Source organism: Anguilla rostrata, chromosome 1 (assembly GCF_018555375.3).
Source record: "Anguilla rostrata isolate EN2019 chromosome 1, ASM1855537v3, whole genome shotgun sequence".
NCBI lineage: Eukaryota > Metazoa > Chordata > Actinopteri > Anguilliformes > Anguillidae > Anguilla > Anguilla rostrata.
The window spans coordinates 2999254-3024118 of NC_057933.1; the positions used below are offsets into that span (position 1 = coordinate 2999254).

Consider the following 24865-nt stretch of genomic DNA (forward strand, 5'->3'; position numbering starts at 1 on the left):
TAAAATGAAGCTGATTTTGTTTTTTTATTGACAATCGAAGGGGGGGGGGGGGGGGGGGAAGAGAAAACAGCTACAGAAACGATTTTTAAAAAATGACTGCCTGTCAAACAAAAACATCAATCACAGTACTAAAGTCCAACCTGTACAGTATAGTGCAGTGCAATCCAGAACGTGACAGACCGTAGTGCAACTGTCTTTTTTTATCACCATATTCTTCATTCTTCCTATTAAGTTTAATATTTCTGTCTGTTATAAAAAAAGACATTTCTCGCCATTTTTTTTTTTTAGTTTTAAAAACTGCTGGAGGAAGACTGGGTTGCACCTTGCAGAAATGCACTGTGGATACACGGGAACATGATTCTGGTGCAAACACTTCTGCCAAGGAGGATAACGTAAACAAATCCTGCCACTTAACAGTGATAATCCGTCACACCAATTATTTTTTTTCCCCTAGATATACATCTACAAGATTTTACATTTAAATTAAAACTGCTATATATCCAAAACACATGAGCACTTTGCATTATTGCAAAAAATAAAATAAAATAATCTTTTGAGTTCATTAGTGGCCAATGTATCAAGCATCAACTTACACAGATGCCTTCAAATGTATGCAACGCTGTGGTGCTGGACACAATATGTCATCATCTAGATGAACTGTGTGTTTATATGCATATGGAGAATTATGCAGTTGTTTTCTGTTGAATACATGAGTTTGTTTAGGGTTTACTTTAAAAAAAAATTTTTTTTTTTTTTAAATAAACAGATTTCGCTTCAATTTACCTTTGGGGGAAAATATTAAAAACTGCTGATTCACAGTGATGTGGGAATTCAATTCAGTGTGAACTAATGGCATGAAGAGTGTCACTAGATTGGCCTTCTTTCAAAAAGGTTTAATTTATGATTAGCGCAATTGCTTGTTCTCTAGCTAATGTTACTTCAGAACAGCTATAGCCTACCGTCAACAAATTATTTTACATAACTGGCCATCTTAAGCTAATTCTGGCCAAATTATCTGTTTCCCCATTTCCTTGAATGTTATTTACAGAAAAAAAAAATCTTACACTGATATAATTTTACATCTCAAGTATGGAGCGCTACCTATATTGCCCACAGGGGGCGCTGGAGATACAATAACTCACAGTAGCTGAGGAGCAGTGTAAATAACCAACGAGTTTCCCCAAAATGACCTCATCCAGTGAAACTCATTTTAAGATGACTAAAAAGGTACACCATAATAATAACACGTAGCTTTGCTTTTGATCGCGCTGTTGAAACACATTGGTCTACCATAGCCTAGCATCAAACAGTGTCTCCATCTTCGCAATGCACTACACTAGACCATGTTCCCGTGTATTTAATTTAAACATTTAAATGTAAATTAAAAAGGGAAAAAAAGTCCACGCTCATAGAAAGTAAAGAAATACAGCTATAGCATTCAAACACTGACAGAGTACACCAACGAAATACATTTCATAACCATTTTAAATTTTCCAGACGTACAAAGGCCGCAATAATTTAGTTTCTACAAACATTGCAGTTTTTTTTTTCAGTAATTGTGTCTATTTAGAAAGTTATACGAGTGAATTCTCAAAAAAAAGAAAAAAAAAAAAAGAATCTGAGGCACAAACATAAATGCTGTGACATTTCATCCTAAAAAAAAAATAAAATCAACAACCTCAATGCTTTAACTAAAAATACAGAAGAGAAATCTAGTACAGTGTCCACAAAAACCTCTGGTACTGAAGACACGCCCAGGGCAGAAGCCAGCTACTTTAATCCAGTATGAAGAGAAGGAACCCGACCTCAACGACCAAACAGGAAGGAGGAGGCGTGGGTGAGAGGGCTGGGGTTGCATTTCGAACCAGGTGCAATCCAGGTGCTCACGGGCATTCCGATTTCGAGTTCCATGAGCACGGTGACTTCGTCAGGTGCTGCTCTCTTCCCGAGCGGGATACCGTGTCTGTCCGTCCGTCCGTCCGTCCGTCTGTTGGAGGAGAGCTTCGCTTCGAGAGCAGCTTGGTCCCGTCATTTGAGAAGGGTCGGGGTAGGATACTGAAATAACGACCCTCCCCGCCCTCCAAAAAAAGCTGTATTGTGTGGTTTGCCTACCATGAGAAACTATCAAAAACAAAAAAAATAAAAACTTGCCGGCATCTATGCGTGTAAATATTCATATATATTTATCTGTACACATCTAAGGCACAAATACACCCGATCCCTTCTCAGGCCCCATCTAATCAAAGATTAAAGTAAAACATTCTTCAAAACAATTAAAAAGTATAAAGAAATAGGGCCTGGAGAAACTCCTTGCTGCAGTTGAGTCTCCTCAGAGAAAGTTGGCCTCGCTGTGTGATCTACAGGTATTGTACAGCATCTCAAACCTGTAAAATCGCACTACGAAAAGAGAACTACAGCGCAGCTCCGCAGTCATCTCTACAAACTACATTTCCCATGCTGCCACTGACTGCCAAACGGAGCTCCCACAGCAAGTAGGGGGAAAGAAATAAGAAGGAAAAAGAGAAAAAAAACATGGATGTACACAGTTACACCGCTGAACAGGAATTACTCCCGAAACTACAACTGTTCCATAAAAAGTTTAACTACAATTGCTCCATTTGCATTGAGAGAAATAAAAATCCAGGAGAAAAAAACAAACCAGTCCGAAAAATTGCCAACAAGCTTTAAAAATGGTTTCAGTTTCTGTCTCCACTGGTAATTTTTTGATATATGTTTTGCAGATTTTTGTCGAATTTTCCCCCATCCTCCATAAAGCTGAAAGCACGCTGGCGTATACGGTTGGCATGACTGTGTGGGCGTTTCGCGTGCAGTAGTCTGGCCATGTTAAGGTCACAGGTGAATTTTTAAAACAAAAAATTAATGAAAATTAAAAATAAAAAAAAAAGCGAGAAGTGGAGATGTTGAGGGTAGGTGCTGCGATGTGGCCTCCAGGCGGCTAGGGGGCGCTGTCAGTCGGGGTGGGGGTGCTCACTGCTCTGCCTTGTCCTCTTCCTTGTGGTCCTGCTCGCTGTCCTCGTCGCGCAGCTCGCCCTCCTCCCCGCTGCCCTGGAACTTGTCGTGGGTCCACTTGGGGCTGTTGCTGGTGGGGGCCGCCTTGCGGAAGATGAACCGACCCCGCCCTCGCACGAAGTTGCCCCGCCCCCGACCCCGGTTGTCCAGCCACTTCTTGTCGCCCTCCCCTTCTCTGTCGTCATGCTGCAGGACGGGGCAACACAGATAGAGAGAGAGATGGTCAGAGGTCATGCAGATCCTGTCAGATCAAAAAAGAAGCAACAGTGTTGTCTACAGGCCTTTTTTAAATGGAAATCTCAGACCAGTTAGTCAGGCTCGTTCAGATGCTGAAGACTGGACATGGCGGTGGAGCTTACGTCCAGAGGCGCCACGCCTCTCTATGGTGGTTTATCCCCCTAAACGAGCTCACAGGGCTTTAGGGTAGTTTATCGCGTTATGACACTGCTCTGGTGCTGGGACGAGCCCTACGGCATGATCTAAAAATCTGCACCCGGCCGGGGGCCAGAGCGGCGGGGGCAGCTCCACGGGGGGGTGCATAATTTGCACCATCGTCGCTGAGAGAAAGTGGGGGGGGGGGTCTCAGTTGACCAGCCCGGGCCGATTTGGCGCCCGCGCGAGGCTGACATGCGCGCTGCACAGCGCTGAGAGACGGCGGCCGACCTCCCGCGTTTCGGAAGAGAGCGAGCGCTCCCCCAGGCCGACCGCAGGGGGCGCTGCCGCCGGCGCCGATGCACGCGGCCCGCTGTTCCAAACTGGGCCAAAAAAGGGCCAGAAGCAATAAAAAAAATAAACCACATAAAAAAAGCAATAAAACGCACTGCAGTCAGACCCTCGCCTCTCTTCCACTCCACCCTGAAAAAGGAAAAGTAATAAAAAAAGAATCTTAAATAAAAAAGCCACAACTTACCAAGTAATACTTCCTACTTTTGGGGGTGTACTCTGGGTCCCAGTCCTCATTCTTGGGGTGTATGGGCATGCCCCCAATGTTGGGGGGGTTTCCGTTGCTATTGTTTCCAGGGTAATTGCCCCTGTTCCACCCCCTGCCTCTTATTCTGAACTGCTGTAAAGGCAGCCAGAGGTAGGATTATAGCAGGAGCAAATAAAATCATTTAATTCACAAATACATAAACATCAGTAAAGATGTAAATCCATACACACACACACACACACACACACACACCGTGTACTCATGTTAACATGTCTGGCTGTATGAATTCATACATCGTAAGTGAGCGAATGGAAACTTTGCTAAAAGGATCTGCATTATAAGGCAGCCGATTCATGAGTCATAATGCAGGTTTTTATGGTCCCACCAGGAGGGGAAAATATTTATACCCAGGAGTTTAGACACGGCCAAGAAAACACATAAAATATCATATTAACACACAGGGCCAAGTAGCAGGAGCAGAACTCTTTAAACTGTGAACTTACGAAGCCCAGAAAACACATAAAATATCACTAGCAAACAGGGTCAATCACACTAACAAACAGGGTCAATCACACTAACAAACAGGGTCAATCACACTAGCAAACAGGGTCAATCACACCAACAAACAGGGTCAATCACACTAGCAAACAGGGTCAATCACACTAGCAAACAGGGTCAATCACACTAGCAAACAGGACCAGGTACGAGGAGCAGAACTTTTTAAACGGGGAACTTACAAAGCCGCCACGGGCACGTCCTCTCTCCATGGGGCCTCCAAACTCTCTGGGCCCCAGGCGGGCCTTGTTGAAGCCCCCTTCCTCTTTGGGCTCCATGTCCTCATGGATGTAGTCCCCGGGCCCCGCCCTGTGGGACGGGGAGGAAGAGGAGGAGGCCGAGGAAGAGCGAGAACGCTCACGTTTCTTCTTGCTTTTCCTGAAGGGGGGGGGGGGGGAGGGAGGAAGGAAGGAGTAGGAGGAGGAGAGAGGGAGAGAACATACGCTTTTCCAGTCAGATCTCGCAATGGCACTGCCTGCAGACTGCCTCAGAATCGAGGGAACAATGTCCATTTCTAAAATGTTTGTCCTGGTTTTCCTTTTTTTCCCCAAAGTTGTTTTAAGGTCTGACTCTAAATGTTCTGAAGACCGGAAGACCATTACATCACTCTATGTCTGCTCATGATTCCAATACAATTATAGAAGAAAAAAATTAGATTTCCCAATTGGCTTCAAATAAAATCAGTCTCCAAACACTGCGGTGTATATATTTTCATAACTGGGTCATTAAAAGGGGACTAACATAAACATAATTACACAACACCAAAAGCATATATTATTACGCATATGTATTTGTGCGTGTGTGTGTGTGTGTGTGTGTGCGTGCGTGCGTGCGTGCACATTTGGAGCCTGTCCGCTGTTGAGGACTGAAACGCAGAGCTAAAACAGGAAGTGGAACGGCTCTCGGGTTCTCAGTTACTCCTGAGCGCAACGATCGCAAGGCGAAGCGATCAGCCGGACTGGATCAGCGGGTGCCTGAGGAGCGCCAGGACGCGCAGCACCGTGGAGAAGCCCACGGTACACACACGCAGCTTTCAGTGGCGTTCCCACGGAGACGCGCGCCAACACTCTGAAATATACACGGGCCCGCGCCGTCCTGAAGGACTACAGAGGCTCCAGCTCTGTCGGGTAGCCGTGGGCCAGAGCTCGTTTGTAAAATACGCAGCAGTGGAGTGTAATGGGTGAGGAACTGGACTGGTCTTGTACCATAAAGGTCGCAGGTTCGATTCCCGGGTAGGACACTGCTGTTGTACCCTTGAGCACGGTACTCAACCTGCATTGCTCCAGTATACATCCAGCTGTATAAATGGACGCGACGTGAAAAGCTGTGCAAGTCGCTCTGGGTAGGAGCGTCTGCTGAAAGCCGGTGATGTGAATGTAAATGTAAAATATGCGCGGGAGGAACGCACTTGGACTTCTTGTGGTGTTTGGAGTACTTCTCGCTGGACCGCTCCCGGCTGGAGCCGCGGGAGTCGGCCGAATCCCGAGACCGCTCCCGTTTGAGGTCCGGCTCCTTGCCCGAGTATTTTTTACGACGCTCAATGTCCAGCCGCAGGTCCACTGAGTCTCCCTTCGCCCTCTTCCTGTCCTCCTGTGGAACAGCACATCCGGGCGGACAGAGGGGGGGGGGAGCGTTAGTGCCCCGCGCTGAGTTCGGGCCCGTGCGCATACACTCCTCACAACAACATCATCATCATCATCATCATCAACACTCCTGCAAAAAGACAGAAAGGGGGGAAAAAACCCACGTGGGACAACTAGAGTGTGACACACAACTGGAGATGCTGGGTGAGTTTGCTGGAGCGTTTTAATTGGCCCGGATCTTGTGCTTTAACACAGCTCAGAAGGTACAGATCCCGGACCAGGATAACTGAAAACACGCTCATAAAATTCAGGGAAAAGCGCTTCAGAAAACAGGGCAGCCATTTTGCAGCTTAAGTGAGCTTACCGCCGCATTATACAACCATCAAAAAAATACATTAAATATATATTTTTAAATTTATTAAAAGTACACGTGTTACTGAGGAGGAGGTCAGGGTGTCCAGATTCCAGACACACCACACAGGTCTGCAGTCAGTGCTGTTGCTCTGGTGTAAATACACTCCCAGCTCTAGAGTGCACGCTGTACCCTTGCGTGTTCCCTTCCATCACTCAAAGTCTGGCCAAAATTGCTTCCTGATATTTACTGTTTCACAACCACAGGCCTTTTTTTCTCCACCAGCTGCACCATGACCCAAAGGTATAGGCAATGTGGGAGGTGTGGAGCCGTCTCCTGCACACCCTCTAGTGGTCACTGCTAATTATTCACGCATCCCAGAATTTCCTTTGTGTGCCAGCAACGCCTCCCACCATTCTCACTGTAACTCAGCTCTGTTACACAGACACTGAGAACGAATCCGATCGAATATTCACCAAACTACACATTCGGGTGCACAGAAATAAATACGCTTCTTACAGAGAAAAAAAAACAGCATGAGAATGATGGGAGGTGAAAGAAAGGAAAAAACAGCTACTAGGCCTTAGATAAATATTCCTGTACAGATCCAGACCATGGGTCTGCTATCCTGATGCTGGAGAGCAGTAGTATCTGCCGGTTTCTCCACCAAAAAAAACTAATGAAAACATTTGCTCCAAGAAATCATCATTTGATGTACATCACCTGCAACTGAGTGATCAGATGCTTTAACTGATCAATAAACAGCTGAGAGGCAAACCAGCAGACCCTGCGGCCGTCCAGGACCAGCGTAACAAACCCATGGTCTTTGAGAGAAAATTACATCATGTCTCAACCCCTTAAATACTTGTGTGTTCAGCCATTTTTTTTTTACATATTTTTTTGGTCTTATTTGTGGTTTTTTAAAGAAAAATACTTACGATGACATTCCTTTGAGAGGCTCAGACACGGGTTCAAAGGGCACCTCCTTCTCTGCCTCTCTCTCACGTTTCGAACCAACTGCCCCTTTGGGTGGGGCGTGTGCCCACAGTATACCCGTATCTCAAACGTGGGGTTATAGCAACACACAACAACCTGAATGAGGCTGATTCGCTTGGGTTCTGGGCTTTGTGTTTGTTTGTTTCTTTGGGACTTATTGCACCTCCTTTGAAAGAAAAGCAGAGGCTTAAGAGAGAAAGCAGTCTAAAGCCAACTGCCGTCATTCCTTTCTCTTTGCTTGCTTTTCCTGTTCGTTTTGTTGTGTTTTTTTTTGTTTCTGTTATTCCTCTCTTTCTCTCTCTCTCTCTCTCTCTCTCCAAATACTTCATATTTCAAAATGGTCGGTCACCTTGTAGCTGCCATCTCCGGGCCCTTTCATGTCATCAAACAGGTGAGAGTGAGAGTGCTTCTTAAAAGCACTGGGAGAGACATCGATTCTCCTGCAACACACAAGAGCCACAGCACACAAGAGAAAAGTTGAGAGGGCGGACGGTGAGAGCGCGGGGCTCACAGCAAGAGGCACGATAACCGTCTGACAACTGACATTTTACCGGGGGGGGGAACTACATAATAGGAAATATATAAATTAATAAATACAGGACTACAGAGAGATAAATACAGACAGAGAGCAAAGGGGAGAGAGAGACAGAGTGCGGGAGAAAAGAGAAAGAGAGTGAGGGAGAGGGGGAAGGAGAGAAAGTGTGTGAGAGAAAGAAAGAGAGCAAGGGGGAGACAGAGTGTGAGAGAAAAGAGAAAGACAGAATGAGAGAGTAAGAGGGAGAAAGACAGAGTGCAGACATATGTTTTTCCTGTCAGATCCAAAGCTGTAACAGCGCTGTCTATTGGGGGGGGGCAGAGAAAGGGCGGTTCTTGAAAGGCACGCCCCCCAGGCGGCTCTACCTGTGTATTTCGGGGCTCTTCCTGGGCTTGGCCTGTTCCTTCTCGGCCGCGCGTCTTTGGTACAGGGCAAAGCGCTCGTTTAGAGTCAGCCCTGAGGACGGGAAGTGCTGGGCTGCACACGGGACGGAGGAGGAGGAGGAGGGAGGAGGAACCGTTAGAAACACAACCGCAAAAAAAAATCAGAGCCCCTCACACTGTTACGCTGCCCCGCTCGCAAAAACAACACACTGCCCCTCCCACCGTTACGCCCAACCCATCAAAAAAAAAAACACAGCCCCTCCTACCATTACACCCCCCCCCCCACCATCACCCAGCACCGTCGCCATGGATACGGACACACAGCACACGCTGTTTCTATTGTGCCGTTATGGGACTCACTTCAGAGCTTGGAAAGTTCTGGAAGGCAAGCCGGTGTTTAAGTCTATAAAAGCGCCCGGCCCGGTGATTTGGAACGCAGAAGTCAGTCTGCTTTCAGTGGAGCTCGCCAGACCGATGCTCTGGCCAGAGGAAGCGCAGAACCTTCATTTTTTTACCCGTATTTAAAGCTGGACGTTAAACAGAAGATGTTTATAATCTCCGACACTCTGGCACTGAGAACCGTAAGGGGCATCCTGCCAGAGATCTGGACCTGTGACCAGCTGCCAATCAAGACAATGTATATAAGAGTAATCAAAACATTTTAGATTCTTTTTTTGAAGTCAGTGTGGTAAGGTGCATTGTGGGTACATTACATGTATGTTGTATGAGGGTAAGGGGCAGTGTGTCAAGGTGCATTGTGGGTACATTACATGTATGTTGTATGAGGGTAAGGGGCAGTGTGGTAAGGTGCATTGTGGGCACATTGTCAGGGATGTCGGGGATGACAGCGGCTCGGTGTAGTGGCAGCGTGCTGTGGTGCATTGTGGGAAGGGTACCTTTGATCTGGTGGACGATGTTGACGATGTGCTGGGCGAACAGCTCGGACGGGCTCCTGCAGAGCTGCGTGTTCTCAATGTGCTGGAAGATGGAGCGAAACTCGGGATCCTTTTTAGAGGGGTGCACCAGGTCCCGAGAGAGCCGGCGCTCGCTAGCCAGAACCCCAGACGAGCTGGAGGAGGGGCAGGAGGGGCAGGAGGAGAGGGGGAGGATCGGGGAGAGCAAACACAAAAGAGGAAACGGTCAACGCCACTTCCCGCCGACAGGGCTGTTGTGCCATTAATTAAATCATACGGTGCTCTACCTGGAAACTGGACGAGTCACATTTCCCTCAGCGTGCGCATATTTATAAACCTCTCCATCCTAGCTGAGGTCTGGGGTTACAGACACGGAATCCATCATTACAAATCTACTACAAGAGAGGCAGTGCCCATTAAGGGCCAAGTGTAACCGCTTCCAAAACTGGGATGTCTGGAGAAGGCCCAGGCGGTCCTCAGCCCAAAACGGAAAGAGAATTATTTTATAATATCACCTTTAAGGATATTTGGTTTGTATTTCTACATTTCAACACTGAGTTTTCAGATAAAAATAAAATCACGATTCGGGCCTGCTTTCATGTGCTAAGGCAGCAAGTGGCCTCGGTATTTCAAATTTAGCACAGGGGTGCGAAGACCCCGGGCCTGGAGGGCCACAGCATCTTCTGCCTTTTCGATCATTTCCGTACTTCACAGATTCATTTAAGTCATGGGCTGGTCAGAATCCACACGCCTTGCTGAAAAGGCCTAAACCGGCTGCATTCTGCATGGCAACCAAAGGCAGCGGCACACACTACAGCTCACACAGGCAGGAGCCGGGTACCCCTGGGGTACACCGTGCCCGGGGCACGGGGAGGGTCTGTGCCGGGTTCCGGCTGAGCGTGGTTACCTGGCGAGCTCGTCTCTGAAAGACTCCATTCTCACGCCGAACTCCGCCCCTCTCTTCCCCGAGGCCCTGAGAGGGGACGCGTCCCGCGGGACCATGAACAGGTCCCTGTCCCGGGCGTCGGAGGCCCGGCGGGGGGCGGGCGGGAGCGGGGGGGAGGGGCTGAGCGCCGGCGGCTCCTTTTTGCGGGCTTTGGGGAGCTTATCGGGGGAGAAGCCCCGGTACAGGGCCTCCTTCTTGGCCAGGGCCGCCGCCGCCGCCCGCTCCTGCTTCCTGCTCCGGTACAGCTCCTCGTCCGCCTCGTCCGGCTCCTCGTCCTCGCCTTCCGGGTCCTTCCGGGCCCGCTCCTTGCCGGAGGGGAAGTAGGCGAGGTCGTCCCACTTGCCGAAGCGCTCCTCGAAGAGCTCGCGCGTGGACAGCGTGACCTTGGTCTTGACCTTGTCCTTGGGCTCGTCCTCCGCCTCCCGGTCCTTGCGGGGCTTCTGGGGCCTCCGGGCGGGCACCTTCTCCACTGCCGCCGCCGCCTCCTCCTCCTCCTCTTCCTCCTCCCCACACAGGAAGGGGGGCGCCCCCTTCATGAAGCTACCGCCAGCCCCAGCCCCAGCCCCAGCCCCGCCCCCGCTGGCGGACGACAGGCCCGCCTCGAACCCGTCGGCGTACTTGTACTTCTCCTTGTCGGAGGCCTTTTGGGCGCCGTAGGCGGGGCCTCTGTCGAAGGCGGGGCCTTTCTCCGGCTCCCCGTCGGCCCCGTCGCCGGCCTCCTTGTCTCGGCCGTTCTCCCACTCCGCCGCCTGCTTCTTACTCTTGTGCTCCTCCAGGAACCTGGCCAATCACAAGGGAGACACGGGCGCCATTTAAAAAAAAAAAAACTCTGCGGCCAACGCTAACTGCCACCTTCACGTCCACCGCCGTCGACGTGTCTAATTGCTACAAGGCCTGTGACAGGGTAATACTTACAGGCCTCCTTAGCTCACAGATCACAGACCGAGGCGGAGGCAGGGTAATTTTATGTAGAACAGCTTTAGGAGCAGTTGGCAAGGACAATCAGCGAGGGGGGGGGGGCAGGTAATTGTTTTTTTCGGCAATGCACGAGGGCCTGATTACAGACCGCCAGAGGTTTACACCCACACCCGCAGGGAGCCAGGGAGCACACATACACAGCTCCCATCGTCCCCGGCTGCTGTTCAAACCAGCACAATCCAGTTTCAACCTGCTGTGTGGCCCAAGGGAGCGTCACCAAATTGCCAAAAGCAACTATGTGACTAGGGGATTAAACCACTTTAAGACGTTACTGTGGGAGCTGAGGGACAGAGGAACATCACAATATACTGGAGTTCTAAATGTTTAAAAAAAGAGTTCATCACATCGTGTACAATTATATATTATGTTAAATTATATAGCCACGGGACATGACAGACTATAATTCAAATGAAATTAATATACTTACTCCTACCTTCACCCAGTCCCCTAAGTATTTCAGAAAGCATACAATGTGCCTCTAACCAACAGTGGCAAATAGCGGGCACGTTTGGGGTTGGTTAGTTAAGCAGAAGGCTACGACTCCCCACTTTAAACAATATTCTTCCTCCAAGCTTTGAAGCACAGCACAGACTAAAAAAAAATCTAAACAAAAACAAAAAATAATTAATTAATGATAAGTTACCATTGTAATTGGTCATGAGCAAAAGCTAAAACCACAAACAAAACTAAAGAAAAAAAAAACTTAATTAGCATGGGTACATACTCGGAAACCAAAAAAAAAAGCAACATCTCTGAATAAGACGACTATCATTGTACTGCCTTAATGAAACATGGGCCTAAGTAAACAAAATCTAGCGATAACGCAGAGGAAAAGAAAAGCAGGAAGAAGTCATGTTACAACTAACGGCCGATTCGCACACTGAACGCGAGACCAATTCCAAACCTGGTCTAGCTGGGAGGGAGGGAAGAACTGAAAGTTTAAACAGAGAGAGAGAGGAGGAAATGCCACATACTTTTTGAAGGCGGCGGAGATGGCGCTCTTGTCGCCGGCCCTGTGATCCTCTTTAGAAAAGAACCCGAAGCCGGAGAAGGCGGCCGTGGGGCTTTTCTGCTTAGGGCTCTGGGAGGGGGGCGCAGTACCACCTCCGTGCCAGGTGGCGGCGCTGTTGCTGGAAGAGCTGGAGCTCTTGGGGGTGGGGGTGGGGCTGGGCTGGCCGGTGACCGCGGGCCCCTGGCCGACGATGACGGCCGAGCGCAGCTGCGGGCTGGCCCGTTTGGGGCTGGTGTTGTAGTCCGTCAGGCCCTGCCAGTTCCCCGCCGCCCTTTCCGGGGCGTTCCCCCCTTCCTCCCCGGCCGGCCCGCCGGCTCCGCCCTCCGGCTCCGCATCCCCGCCCCCGGCCCCGCCCCCGGCCGCGCTCCCGCTGCCGCTCCGGCTCCCGGCCCGCGCGGCCTCCTTAGACGCCGACCGGTCCTTCGCACCCTTGGACCCGCGCTTGGCCGAGCCCGAGCCGGAGCGTCGCCGCGGCGACGAGGAGCGCGAGGAAGAGGAGGAGGAGCGGTGCGAGCGGCGGGAGCGGCCCGAGGAAGAGCGGTCGGAGTCGCGGGATCGGGAGCGCGAGCGGGGGCTGCCCGAGCGCTTCTTGGGCGTGCGCGAGCGGGAGCGCCCCCTCCTGGGGCTGTGCGGGTGGTGCGGGGGGGGCTGCTGCTGCTGCGGGTGCTGGCGGTAATTCTGCCAGTTGTTGGGGCGGTAGTTGTTGTTGTAGCCGCCGCCCCCGCCCCCGCGCTGGTAGCGGCCCCGCGGGAAGTAGCCCCGCCCCCGGCCGCGGTAGTAGTAGGGCCTCCGGAAGCCTCGGTGGTAGCCCCGGAACTCGCGGTTGTTCTGGTACTCCCGCGGGTAGTTCCGGTCCCGGTTATGGGCGGGGGAATGGGATCTCGAACGAGAGCGAGACCTAGAACTGGGAAGAGAAACGCAGAGAACGAGAGAGAGAGAGAGAAGGTGAGGGTGAGGGAATGGAGAGAGGAAGAAGAGAAGATAGTGGTGGGAGGGGCAGGTAGAAAAGGGACTTGCTCTCTTTATGAAGTCTATCCCATTATGCCAAAGGTGACCAGCGCTGGTCCTGGAGAGCTGCAGGGTCTGCTGGTTCTCAGTCACTCAGCACTTAACTGATAAATTAAACCAGTCTATTGTGCAGTGAATTCAAAACACCCCGAGTCTTCAGGTCTAAATATTTACTCATTTTATGGTGAAAGCAAAATCCAGCACACCAGCGGCTTTCCAGGACAAGGGCACAGTTGTACGACTAGTTTATGTATTTATTTACCCATTTATTGTTATTTAATGCCAATTGGTGAACCCGATATTTTGCATTTCCTTCCAAAAGTGGATTGCCTGATCACATCTGTAGGCCCACCTCCTCTGTAATTTCGGGGAGGGCGCAGAAGAGCACCCTCCCTCCACGGAGAGTCTTCTCACGCTACAGCTCACCAGCAGAGCAAAGCAGGGCTGGCACAGGCCGACAGAGGTGGGAATTCCCGGGGTCAGAAAGTAAAAGCCCCGCCATGTGTTTCCTTCCACCCATGAAAGCTCAGCCAAATGATTTCACGAATCAGTTCTACCACCTGGCCGAAGACCTGCGCAAATTAGCAAATTCGGGTGACTGGAACAAAACACCGCGCGGGATTTTTTACTTTCTGAACCAAGATTTTCCACTTCAGCAAGGCAGACTGCAGCCAAGTCCCTCTTCAGACACGAGGGCAGTGCCGTTTATTCAAACCATCCCCCCTCCCTGGCTGAGATTCTGACACCCGGGGGGGGCAGTGGAACCCCCAGTCCGCACCGGCACGGTCACGGTCACGATCTGGAGCCAGATCACGATTTAGCTCCGGTGCTAAGCCTAGCGCCGTTCACACAAGTCTCCCACAGCTGCCATTTGAAATTATGCTTCAGCACAAGGTTATCGTCACGGTAATACTAGTCAATGCCACCGTGAAACTAACATGTTTAAAGAATCAAAACTATTCAGCGCAAATTTAAAAAAAAAAAAACGCATTTAAAAACTTCACGATGACAACAAAAACCAACACCAATACATGGTAGCCGTGTCTTTTTAACAGTCAAATCTAAACGTCAGAATTCAAAACATGATTTGGCAGGAGGAGTGAAATGCTAGCTGTAAGTCAAATTTAGCTCACCACACTTCCACCCCCACCCCCTCCCTCCTCCCAAAGAAAGCCTCTGCTTGCAATGAATGGAGATTTATTAACAATAGTTGTTATATGTGAAACGCATGCACGTAAATATCACGTGGAATGACGTTTCTTAGCATCAATACTCATAGTTTAAATAGATGTGCGCACAGAAGAAGTTTTAGAAAATGAGATGAAAAGAAATCCACCAGTGGTAAAATAAATAAATAAATAATATAAGTATGGCTTTACACAATAAACTATTTTACTACCAGTATTCCTTGCTACATGTACTGTGACAAACTATTTTCGGAAGATGATATTCAAAGAAAAAAAACCTATGAAAAGCTCCCATAATGGAGTATAACGGACATTTTAAGTTCGGTGATGGCCGCTTCAGCACGAGGCTGCTAGACCAGCCGCGTCCTCGCGATGGCACTGTACCGCCGCTCGAGCTTAACTTTGCCACGGGGAAAAAATCAACAGTCTGCGCTTCTCAGAAGACTCCTGGCTTTCCTGACACCAGCGAAGCGAAGCATTAGCCAACACACAAGGTTCTTTAACACGCCAAGGGTAAATATTTTATTAAACGACTTAAGCACACGAGCTACGCATCGAACGGGCCATTAAGCAAACAAATAGAAAACGAGATATCTGTAACATACAACTGGTGCGCAGTCATTTACTGAGCATTGGAGACATCTGTATTATCATAATTCAGAACACAGCCACTGAAACCGAATGTAAAAATAGATTATTTCTTCATAATCTCAAATGTTCTTACAGTAAGCGATTTACAAACGAGCAATACGAATAAACATTATCTTAATACCCACATTTCTTCACCGCATGCATACACACACCTATAGTAATAAGCAATAGAAGGTAGCTAACAACTTAAAACAGCCGCGACTGAAAATGCATACATGTAAAAAGCTAACGTCAAAAAATAACAACGCGCGAGACTACATGGAACAGAAATAAAATAAGGAAAAACGCCAAAGTTTGTTTCAAATCGTTTTCAGTCTTGGTCCCTCCAAAAAATTGCCTACGTAAGCCATTGAAATACCCACGGTATGAAAGACCCTCGGTACTCACCCAGTGCGTTTTTTCATTGGAATCAAGTGCAAACCGAGAGCAGCACTGGCAGCGGCATTGCAAACTCACGGCGGCGCGAGGGACTCTGTATCTCTTATGTGCGTGCTGCTGGAAAGGGGCGGTCACGTGGGCCAGATGGGAAACATTTCTACTGTAATCCTCCCAGGCAAGGCGGGGGGCGGGGGGTTGCTCTGCCAGCCAATTACAAGGCAGGGGCCTGCCCAAAACTCTGTCCTAAATGGACCAATTGTTATGTTTGAATATTTTTAATAATTGTCTTTTCCCCCAAAAAAGGATGCTTTCCAAAACATTAATCGAAGGCATACTACGTGGAAGATTTATTTCCAATGATGATTCACTACACTGAAGATTTAACCTAGATGGTACAGCAATGCAAATATGACATACTGCAATCGGACTGTATGTGCGAGATACATTCCTAAACCCTTAAAATAGGTTCAAGTCTCTTCGAAAGAAATTCCATGTGAAAATAAATAGCAGAAGAAAAAAAAACAGCAGAATTGATTCATAAACACTATCTATACAGTAACACTTAAAAGGTTTGAGGCAAGTCCAATGAACGACCAATCATTTCACCTCCGGCAACAAGCAAATATACCGGTCACGCCTTTTAAAACTTGATTTATTGCTTTTTTTCATTACCATCAACACGTTCGGCAATCTCAAACGCAGACTAACCGAGATTAGCATTACAGTGGCCACAACCGCGCCTAGGCCAGCGGGAGTGACGTCACAGAACAGCACGCGATTTCCCTGCCAAATGAAGAAAGCCAACGGAGACCTAAAGCAACGCACAGATAGTGCGACTTTCGCCGTTTCGTGCCACACTACTGCAATTTTACCGTCGCAGTTAATGTTAAATGTTCACGTTGACGCCAATTTCGTACGATTCCGTTTTACAGTAAGTGTTTTGGAAAGATACAGTATTTAAATGCAAAAACAAGCACTGTGAAGCGCAACAGGTCCAGGAATTTTATTTTTTATCGCCTTTTCAGAGTTTTATTCATCTGAACGCTTTGAAAGTCGTAAAAATAATGCAACTTCCCAGTTCCATAGTTTCCAAGGTGCACTTTAAAGCACCATGACTGAACATCGAGAAGTTACTGGGAAGACTAACTCAAGCTCTGTTTAAAGTGACAACCAATACCGTCCTCTCCTTTCCAGCCAGGGACGGATCAACATCCATTTTCTTTTCATTTTCCTTGTTTCTCCAGACAAAACTCCACCGCAGCATTACAGCCGCAGATTGTTGTTCTTTCGAACCTACGCTTGAAACGTCATCATCATAGCCTCGCGAGCCAACTGCAGCGTGAGGAGGGAACCGATGCAAATCGCACAATCTCGCCAGGCAGGTAAAAGATTTGCATCGCACAGCGCGACATGTAGTAACTGTAACAGACTGAATCCATCACAAAGGCCTTGTGGAGACGAGGGGGTGACGAGCACAACAAGAGCGAATAATGACGCTATGACAACAAACTGATTTATGGACATGTACGTCCTTCCAAGAGCCCCCGATTTTTGGGAAAGCAACCTGTGACCCACTGCGAACAGCATGGAAGGGGGTCAGGTTTATTGCTAATATGATGCTGATCACATACTACAAAAAAAAAAAAAAACAGTCCCTGCAGAAGCGGTCCCTCTCTTATACACAATCAATTTCCTGAGAATAATGGTTCCCAGAACTCCAGTAAGACCTACACCCTAGACGGTCGGGGCAGGAGTCCTGCAGCCTACTTCATTTCAGGAATAACTCCTCGTACTCCAGACAGGAAGGCCAGGTTTCGGCTCAGGAAACATGAAAATTAAGTGCACGTCTGCAGCTCAAGAAACGAAAATGACGGGGGGGGGGAGGGGGGAACTAAATTTAATGCGATGAAAGAAAAGAAGCGAAAATAGTGGTGTGCTGACTCGGCACAAGCCGTTTATAGTTTTTCCCCTGGAACAGGAGCATCTAGAAGTACAGGCGTCGTAGAGGGAGAACAAGTCCAATAAAAATGGCGGTCTGAACTGCGGTTTTGCGAAAGTGAATAGCACAGGTAAATAATTGCTGGCAGGTAATAATGGAGGGCATTAACTTTAATGTGAAGTGAGCAATGAGTGGGTTTCCAGGGAAATGCTATGGTTGGGGCGGGTGTAACTCATCTCATGCCACACCCACTGGGGGGGGGGGGGGGGGGTTGGTGGGGGGGGAGCAAGGGTGCGCCCAACCAATCAAACGGCTCGTCAGGACTCGGGTAGAGACCCTCATATCTGGTTTCATTTTCTATGATGCCGGTACAGCCATGTTATGAACGTGATGGGGAGTTTACTGCTTTCCACACAGGGGGGAGTGCGAAACGGAAAAGAAGCTGGAGTTAAATCTGGAGCTGCAGCCTCCAGAAGCACAGGGGGAAAAAGGTGGCCATCCGTACCGCCATTCCACACTTCCACACCCGATAGAAAAAAAAAAAAGAGAGACAGTGGAGCCAGCGGACAGTATCTACTGGGAAGTTCAAAAATAAAACATTTTTAAACCTTTGCTCCTGCCACAGGTTTTACCGCCCTGTATCTCTCCTCCACTTTCACTACAAAATCCTGTGAGAAGTTAACAGTCACAACCCCTCCCACCCCCCCGGCGTTCCTCAGCGCTGCGCTCCCTCCGCGATCCTTCCCCATTCCGAATTCCGCCTGCCGTCCTTCGAAGGCCAGTGCTTCTCTCCGGGATGAGCCTCTGCCCCCCCTCCCCCCCCCCCCCTTGCCCACCCCCCCACTTCCTAACACAGCCTGCTCTGCTATCCTAATCACTCAGGATCTCCACCACTTAATCCCACAATCTCCAAGTCTCCAACAGAACAGGTACCAAAAGTTCCCCCAAGGTCCCGCCGAACTGCCGGTCTCTGCTCTTGCTCACGTTGGCGCTCCTGAAGTCTCAGTCTCTCAGACAGGATGCCTCCCTGCTCGTTAGATTCCTCCATGCCGCAGAAACCCAGAGGTTTCATTTTTGGGACTCGGCTCTACATAAACCCCCCCCCCATTGCTTCTCCTATCGCTCCTCGGCAGACAATGTACAGAATGTTCTCTCCCTCCCTCCCTCCCTCCCTCCATCCCTCCCTCTCTCTCTCTGTCTGTCTGTCTGCTTCATTTCGCAGGATTTACAATACTGTAAACCCGACCTTTCTGCTCCTCCCAACATCTCTCCCCCCCTCTCTTTCGGTTCTCATCCGCCAAGGCCTCATCTTTCTGGAATCTCTGACACTCCGACCAAAAGGCGAAGATAAGGGGGGGGGGGGGTGAGAAACCCTGCAGTGTGAGTTTTGGGGGAGGGACACTCGCCTTCAACATTGCATCCTGTCTGCCCCCCCCACCCACCCACCCACCCACCCAAACGCCTACCCCCACACCCCCATGGGTTCACAGACTGCACCAGTCTCCTCCTCACAGTTTCTTAAACTATGGACCAAAGGCCTCTCCATATGGAGTAAATCAACAGGAAGCACGGGATGCACGAGGGCAAGAGAACCGTGGTCACGGTCTCGCACAGAATCACTCTTTACTTCCCTATTTAAGGCTTCAACTTACATTTACATCTGACTTCATCAACCTGTGTCTATCCTCCATTGCCCCAAATTATTTTTCGTCTTCACTAGTTTTTTAACTTCAACATCTCAACCCAAAATATTTTCTCGTAGCAAACTGTGAAGCCAGTTTTTTTTTTTTACAACTATGACATTTTATTATTGAAACGTAACCGAAATCCATAACTTGATATGATTTCGATTAAAGGAATTTATATTACTCAACCAAATCGAAATCCATCATTTGAGATGGTTTTAACTAATGAGATTTTAATGTTTTTTATTTTTATTTTTTACAGAGAGACGTTCAGGTAGCGGTTCCCCAACATGAGCCGAACAGCTTGTATACATCTCAGGCTGTGATGAATCGCACAGATCACCCAGGCCGGGACCAGGTGTCTGCGAACTCTCCTGACGGTTCGAGTCAACGAAAATAAACCAAAAAACCCCACGAGACAATTCAGCAACCCCGTGCTTCCCTTTGATTAAAAACACGAGAGACTGACGAAGAGAAAAACAGAGGGAAAGAGGGGGAGGAGAGAGAGAGAGAGGGAGGGAGAGAGAGAGGGAGAAAGCAGGGTGTCGGAGGGGTTACCTGTAGCGGTGTTTTCTGGACCGGGACCTCGAGCGGGTCCTGGACCGGGACCGGGAGAAGGACCGGGACCGCGACCTGGACCCCGTCCCAGACCGTGAACGCGAGGGGGACTTCGCTGTCTTGGACATCCCCGTAGGCCACGTCCGTCAGTTTAAGGCTAGAGCCTGGACAAAACAAGGTTTGGGGGGGAGGGGGGGGGGGGGGCGGGGAGACCAGTTAACATTAACACTCTCCCGCTAACAGATCTCTTCGGCGACAGTTTACACCCATTAACGGGACGCTGCAAACACAGTGTGTGAACTCATTGCAAGATCACAAGGGGTGTGAGAACACTGTGTGAACTCACTGCCACCTTTCGGGGGGGATTTACAGTCATTTCGGAACGTTACGCAACAGCAGCGCCCATCTGTAGGGACGAAATGCAAAACTGCGCTTTAAATTGTGCCACTCCACTGGACGACAAGGACAAAGGACACAATGCAGGCAACTTCATAAACGCAAGAAACAGTTTTTTTATGTCAGAGTTACGCCCTCATAAATCATTTGAACGCATAGAAAGAGAAGAAAAAAATGTGGTGGCGGTCGAGGTGTAAGTCAAATCTAACGGAAAATGACCATCTGATCCTGCTGCCACAAGGCAAACCTGCAGACAGATCATTCAGGCAGGCGGAGGAAATTGATTCACTGTGGTCGCCGTGGTAATGGGCGGAATACCGGAGGTTGCTAGGTTCCATCCGAGAGGTGTGGAGGGCACAGCAACAAAACACTGCAGACTAAGCCTTCAAAAATGCTAACTGCTCAGCGGAGACGTGTTTGGAGGGGAGTCGCGCTGCAGCGGCCTGAACCCAGCACAGAGCCATGTTTTCTACGCTAGACCACAGAACTCTGGCAAGCGGCTGTTGGAACGGGCCAATCGGAATACAGCCTGAACCACGTTTGTGCCTCCTGGCTCTTAAAAGCATGATGATCCATCCAGGAAGAGCGATGAGCTTCAAAAAAAAAAAAAAAAGTGCTCTAGTGATAATAAAATTCAACCTTCGTATTTGTGAATAATTCTTTTTCATTTTTTTGTTTAATTCTGCCAGTAGAAAACCAGACAGAAAGAAACCATGTAGGCTGTTAAGAGCAAAACAAACGCCATGCTAAGGCCAGAGTGAAACTTCTCAGCAGAATGGAATCCAGTAAGTCATGCAGGAATATCATATAACCCCCCCCCCTAAATTCACCCATAAAAATCCTATTCACACCTACTCCCTAAAAGCAGTCCTGGGTGTTTCTACATACACAATACACAATCCATTATTTATATGCTTAAAGACGCTCCACAGGCTACCAGCATTTTCCCATAGCACCCGTTTTATAGGCAGACTGTCGTAATAAAGTCTGACCTTCCTAACAGACTTGCCACGTTAAAAAGGCCGACTGCCATTATAATAACGACCGCCTTGACAGACTGGCCCATCTTCCCCCTTTGAAGAGGGGCTTTTTCTGGAATGTTCTTTCAACACTCTCTAAGTTCAGTGTTCTAGAACTCCGTTGCTCTCAGTCACCGGCAGCAGCAGTTGTTGCTGCTGCTTCTGTTGTTGTTACATCAGCGTTGAGAATGCTCGGTTAAAAACATTCTTCTTCAGGTTAAAAGAATGTCTGGGGGCGGGGGTGGGGGCACTGTTGGATGTATGATACCCAGCAAACCCAACACCCCTTTACCCGAGAGGTGCCCACAGTCGCTGGCGGGCCTGTATCTGGGGGAAGGGCTAGGCCAGCAAGCCTTGCATTCTGCGCGTAACGTTACACTCGTTCCACGCAGGTGAAAATGCGGCTCTCCCCTCAGCTGCTCCCCACGTTCCATCTCCGCGCGTCAGGAGGAGAAGATGAAAAATCAATACCGAAGAGATGACAGGCGCTTGACAAATGCGAGACGAAACGCCGTTAAAAAAAGAGCTTGTTATCGGAAAAAAAAAACCCCACCCGTCATTTTTAGACAAATATTTCAGACGGAGAGCCCTGCAACAGGAAGGGTAGAAATACCCCAGAGAACTTCCCTCTTCACCAAATGGAAAATACACCTGTGAAAAAATGCACCAGTAAATACCATCAGAATGGATGTGTAGGTCGCTCTTCACCCGGCAGACGTGTGCAAATTATACAAAACATTATATACAAAAAGGTATAATATACAATATATGGTATTACATACCATAATACATACGTAAGACAGACAGGAAAACACAGAAGTCACATTTTTTTTGAAACCATATTTTAACAGGATAGATCATCTGAGAGTTCAGTCTGGCAGAGTGGACCTGGGGAATCGATTAGGCCTTTGAAATACCGCCCGTCTCCGTCCGCGTCCTGATCCCGTACCCCCACAGCACTGCCGCCCCCGCGTACCCCCCTCCCCCCCCCCCCCACCCCCCCGCGCCCCCCCCTCACGGTCCCCCTGGGCCCAGGGTTCACGGCCTCGCCGGTGGGACAGACAGTAGAGTCGGGGCGATCGCTCGCGGTATCCGTGCTGCTGACGAGTGCACAAGGCCTGGAAAAAGAAAAAAAAAAAACAACCAATCGCTCACCGCCGCTGTCAGCGAGAGCCTTAAGCCCCGCCCACCACACAGAGCGAGCCGCTACGCGTCCGGGGAAGAAGCCGCGGCTGAAACGCGCGCGAAACGCGAGACCCCGTGGCGGCACCCGCGGCTCCCACAGGCCTGCGCTTCAAACTGCGCCGCGCAGGGTTCAGCATCTGCTCTCCTGCCTGGGCCCCCAGGGAATGGCCTACCTAGTAAAAGTAAAAATAGCCGTAAGAGTTAAAGTAGATACAAGAACCGGGAGGAGTGGGGATGGGGGGGGGGGTGGCGGGGGGGCCGTGAAAGAATGTGCCCCGCGGTGGCGTCAGTCATAAATGCATTACATTATGCTCTTACAGCAGAGTGACTTACACAACATTTATACAGCATCCATTTATACAGCTGGATATATACTGAAGCAATGCAGGTTAAGTACCTTGCTCAAGGGTACAACGGAAAGTGTCCTACCCGGGAATCGAACCTGCGACCTTTGGGTTACAACAAGGCCAGTTTCCTTACCCACTATACTGCACTGCCGCCCCAAATGCACACAGCAGCCTTGCTGGCGGTGAGCTCTACTCCACTCCAAGTCCTTTGTTTTTTTTAAAGAAGCAGGATAAATAAACAGAGAAAGATGATACACGCCCCAGAGACGTGCTTAATGCAAACAGGGCTGAGACGGCCAAAACTCGGGCCAGATTAAATTTGCCGAGCGGGGGTCGGCAGTGACCGAGTCCCAGCGGAATTCTGGCCCGGGGTACAAAGAGGGCCCTCTTCAGCGCGGGACGGCAAACCTTCGGTTTTCCCAAATATTAATCTGATCCCAGGCAAACGGTCTCACGATTTAACCGAGAGACGCAAACGCTCTTAATGTGAAAGTCGTGTGTCGCTTTATGCATTAGCCTACAGCGTAAGCATGTGCACTTTATAAGGGGCATTAAAACTGCTCCATAAGAAAAAATAAATAAAAAATGTAAAAAGTCTAAACATATTTAGTCTGTTTGTAAATGCCATAGATTAAATGCTGCTTTTAGCTTCAGGACAAACTTAGAGCCAGGATATTTGGTTTATATCAGCATCGTTAGAGGGGACTTCCACCTTTCATTAAATCCCGAGCATTACCCAGGATTCAGGAAAGTCCAACATTTTCCAGGACCATGAAAAAAGAGATGATGTGAAGTGTTAGAAAGACCGAATCTAACCTATATTAAATCCACAGATAAACACCTAATCCTTTTAAAAATGCAACACTGCGTTCTACAACCTTCAGCCATTTGGTCATAAAGGTTTCCTCCACCCTGTAAGCAGTAGAAGTTGGCTACATCGGACCATGAAAGGTATAAAGAGCACATAAATATTTTAACAAGCATTATTTTGGACTAATAACCCTCTTAATTATGCCTTTAGTCAGGCCCTAACGATGTTTAGCTGCACGATCAACTAACAACGGTATGGAGGACTTGTTCTGGAGAGTTAAAGAAATTATCTGTTAAAGGGGCTTTAATGCATTTCATTTCCTTGCCAATCCCCCACCAGGCCAAAACAAAAATTTTAATTTCAACAAAATACCTTGGTTTACTTTGGCCCTTTGAAGGTAAGAATTACAGCTCCACATCTCTCCCAAAAAATGTAAAAAAAAAATAAAAAATAAAAGAATGAATAAACACAGATATGAAAAATACCTCCATCCTTTGAGGAGAGGGCATGAGCCAGATTTTCTCCAAATGCCACAAAGACTCAAAATAATCAGCATTTCATTTCTGAGCACATCCAAGGGGATTTAGTTTGGGGGGCATTAGGGCTGCTGGTTGGAGCGGCCCCTGGGCTCAGATCCCACTCCTTATTAAGTTTTTTTTTGTGTGTGTGTTTCTTTCACTGGATGGGAGTTGTTTTTGGCTTCCAGGACCGCAATATCGCTGTCCGCAGAGGGATTTTTCCCCAAACGCTCACATTCTAGAAGGTGGCCTCTGTGACGTCCCGACAATGGAAAAATAAAGTCTGACTCCAAGGAGGCACCAAGAAAATATTTTGAAATTTAAGCGAGTCTTAAGTTTCGCAGAAACCCGATGGGTTCCTAAAGCGGACAAGCGGCTGAACTCTCCCAGCAGAAAGGCCCAGCCCCTCTGGGAACCATTTTGAGACGACACACCAAGCTAGGCCGAAACTTGCAAATTCTAAAACATCTGTTCAGTGAAATGAGAAAAGAAACTGTCCAAACGAAAGTCCGTCCGCCCGCTGTGGTACATCGACCAATCTGTTCCCGACATGACAGGCATGAAGACACTGACGTGAAGGTGTAGCATTGAGGGGGGGGGGGCACAGTCAGGATCCATTTTGGTACAGAACAAGGAGCCAATGACAACCAAGGGCAGCTGTGGCCTGTGTGGTGTGAGAAGTTTGGGCCTTGGACTAATCATCGGGCTTTATGCATCTAAAAAAGCCTTCAGCAACCATCTGAGATAATCACGCACTCTCTCTATCACTAATCACACGCTTTATATCACTAATCACACTCTCTATCACTAATCACACACTTTATATCACTAATCACACTCTCTATCACTAATCACCTGCTTTATATCACTAATCACACGCTTTATATCACTAATCACACACTTTATATCACTAATCCACGACTTATCATATACTTAATCCTACACACACTCTTCTAATCACATGCTTA

General features: G+C 48.6%; 1 protein-coding gene across 6 annotated transcripts in view; it reads right to left on the reverse strand.

Moving 5' to 3' along the window:
• Positions 1-24865, reverse strand: part of thrap3a (thyroid hormone receptor associated protein 3a) — a 34279-nt gene continuing 9414 nt past the window's right edge. For 4 of the 6 annotated variants that reach the window (XM_064349578.1, XM_064349653.1, XM_064349738.1 and 1 more), the window contains exons 2-11: positions 19622-19785; positions 12178-13119; positions 10187-11005; positions 9262-9434; positions 8348-8459; positions 7797-7887; positions 5925-6106; positions 4699-4894; positions 3941-4093; positions 1-3216 (exon numbers count right to left, since the gene is read on the reverse strand). In XM_064349578.1, the coding sequence (XP_064205648.1) occupies positions 2989-3216; positions 3941-4093; positions 4699-4894; positions 5925-6106; positions 7797-7887; positions 8348-8459; positions 9262-9434; positions 10187-11005; positions 12178-13119; positions 19622-19749 (3024 nt within the window). In that variant the 5' untranslated portion in view covers positions 19750-19785 and the 3' untranslated portion in view covers positions 1-2988. Of the gene's footprint in view, positions 3217-3940; positions 4094-4698; positions 4895-5924; positions 6107-7796; positions 7888-8347; positions 8460-9261; positions 9435-10186; positions 11006-12177; positions 13120-15448; positions 15701-19621; positions 19786-24865 lie in introns of those variants that run through there. The other 2 variants (XM_064349900.1, XM_064349980.1) reach the window with 2 other exon arrangements.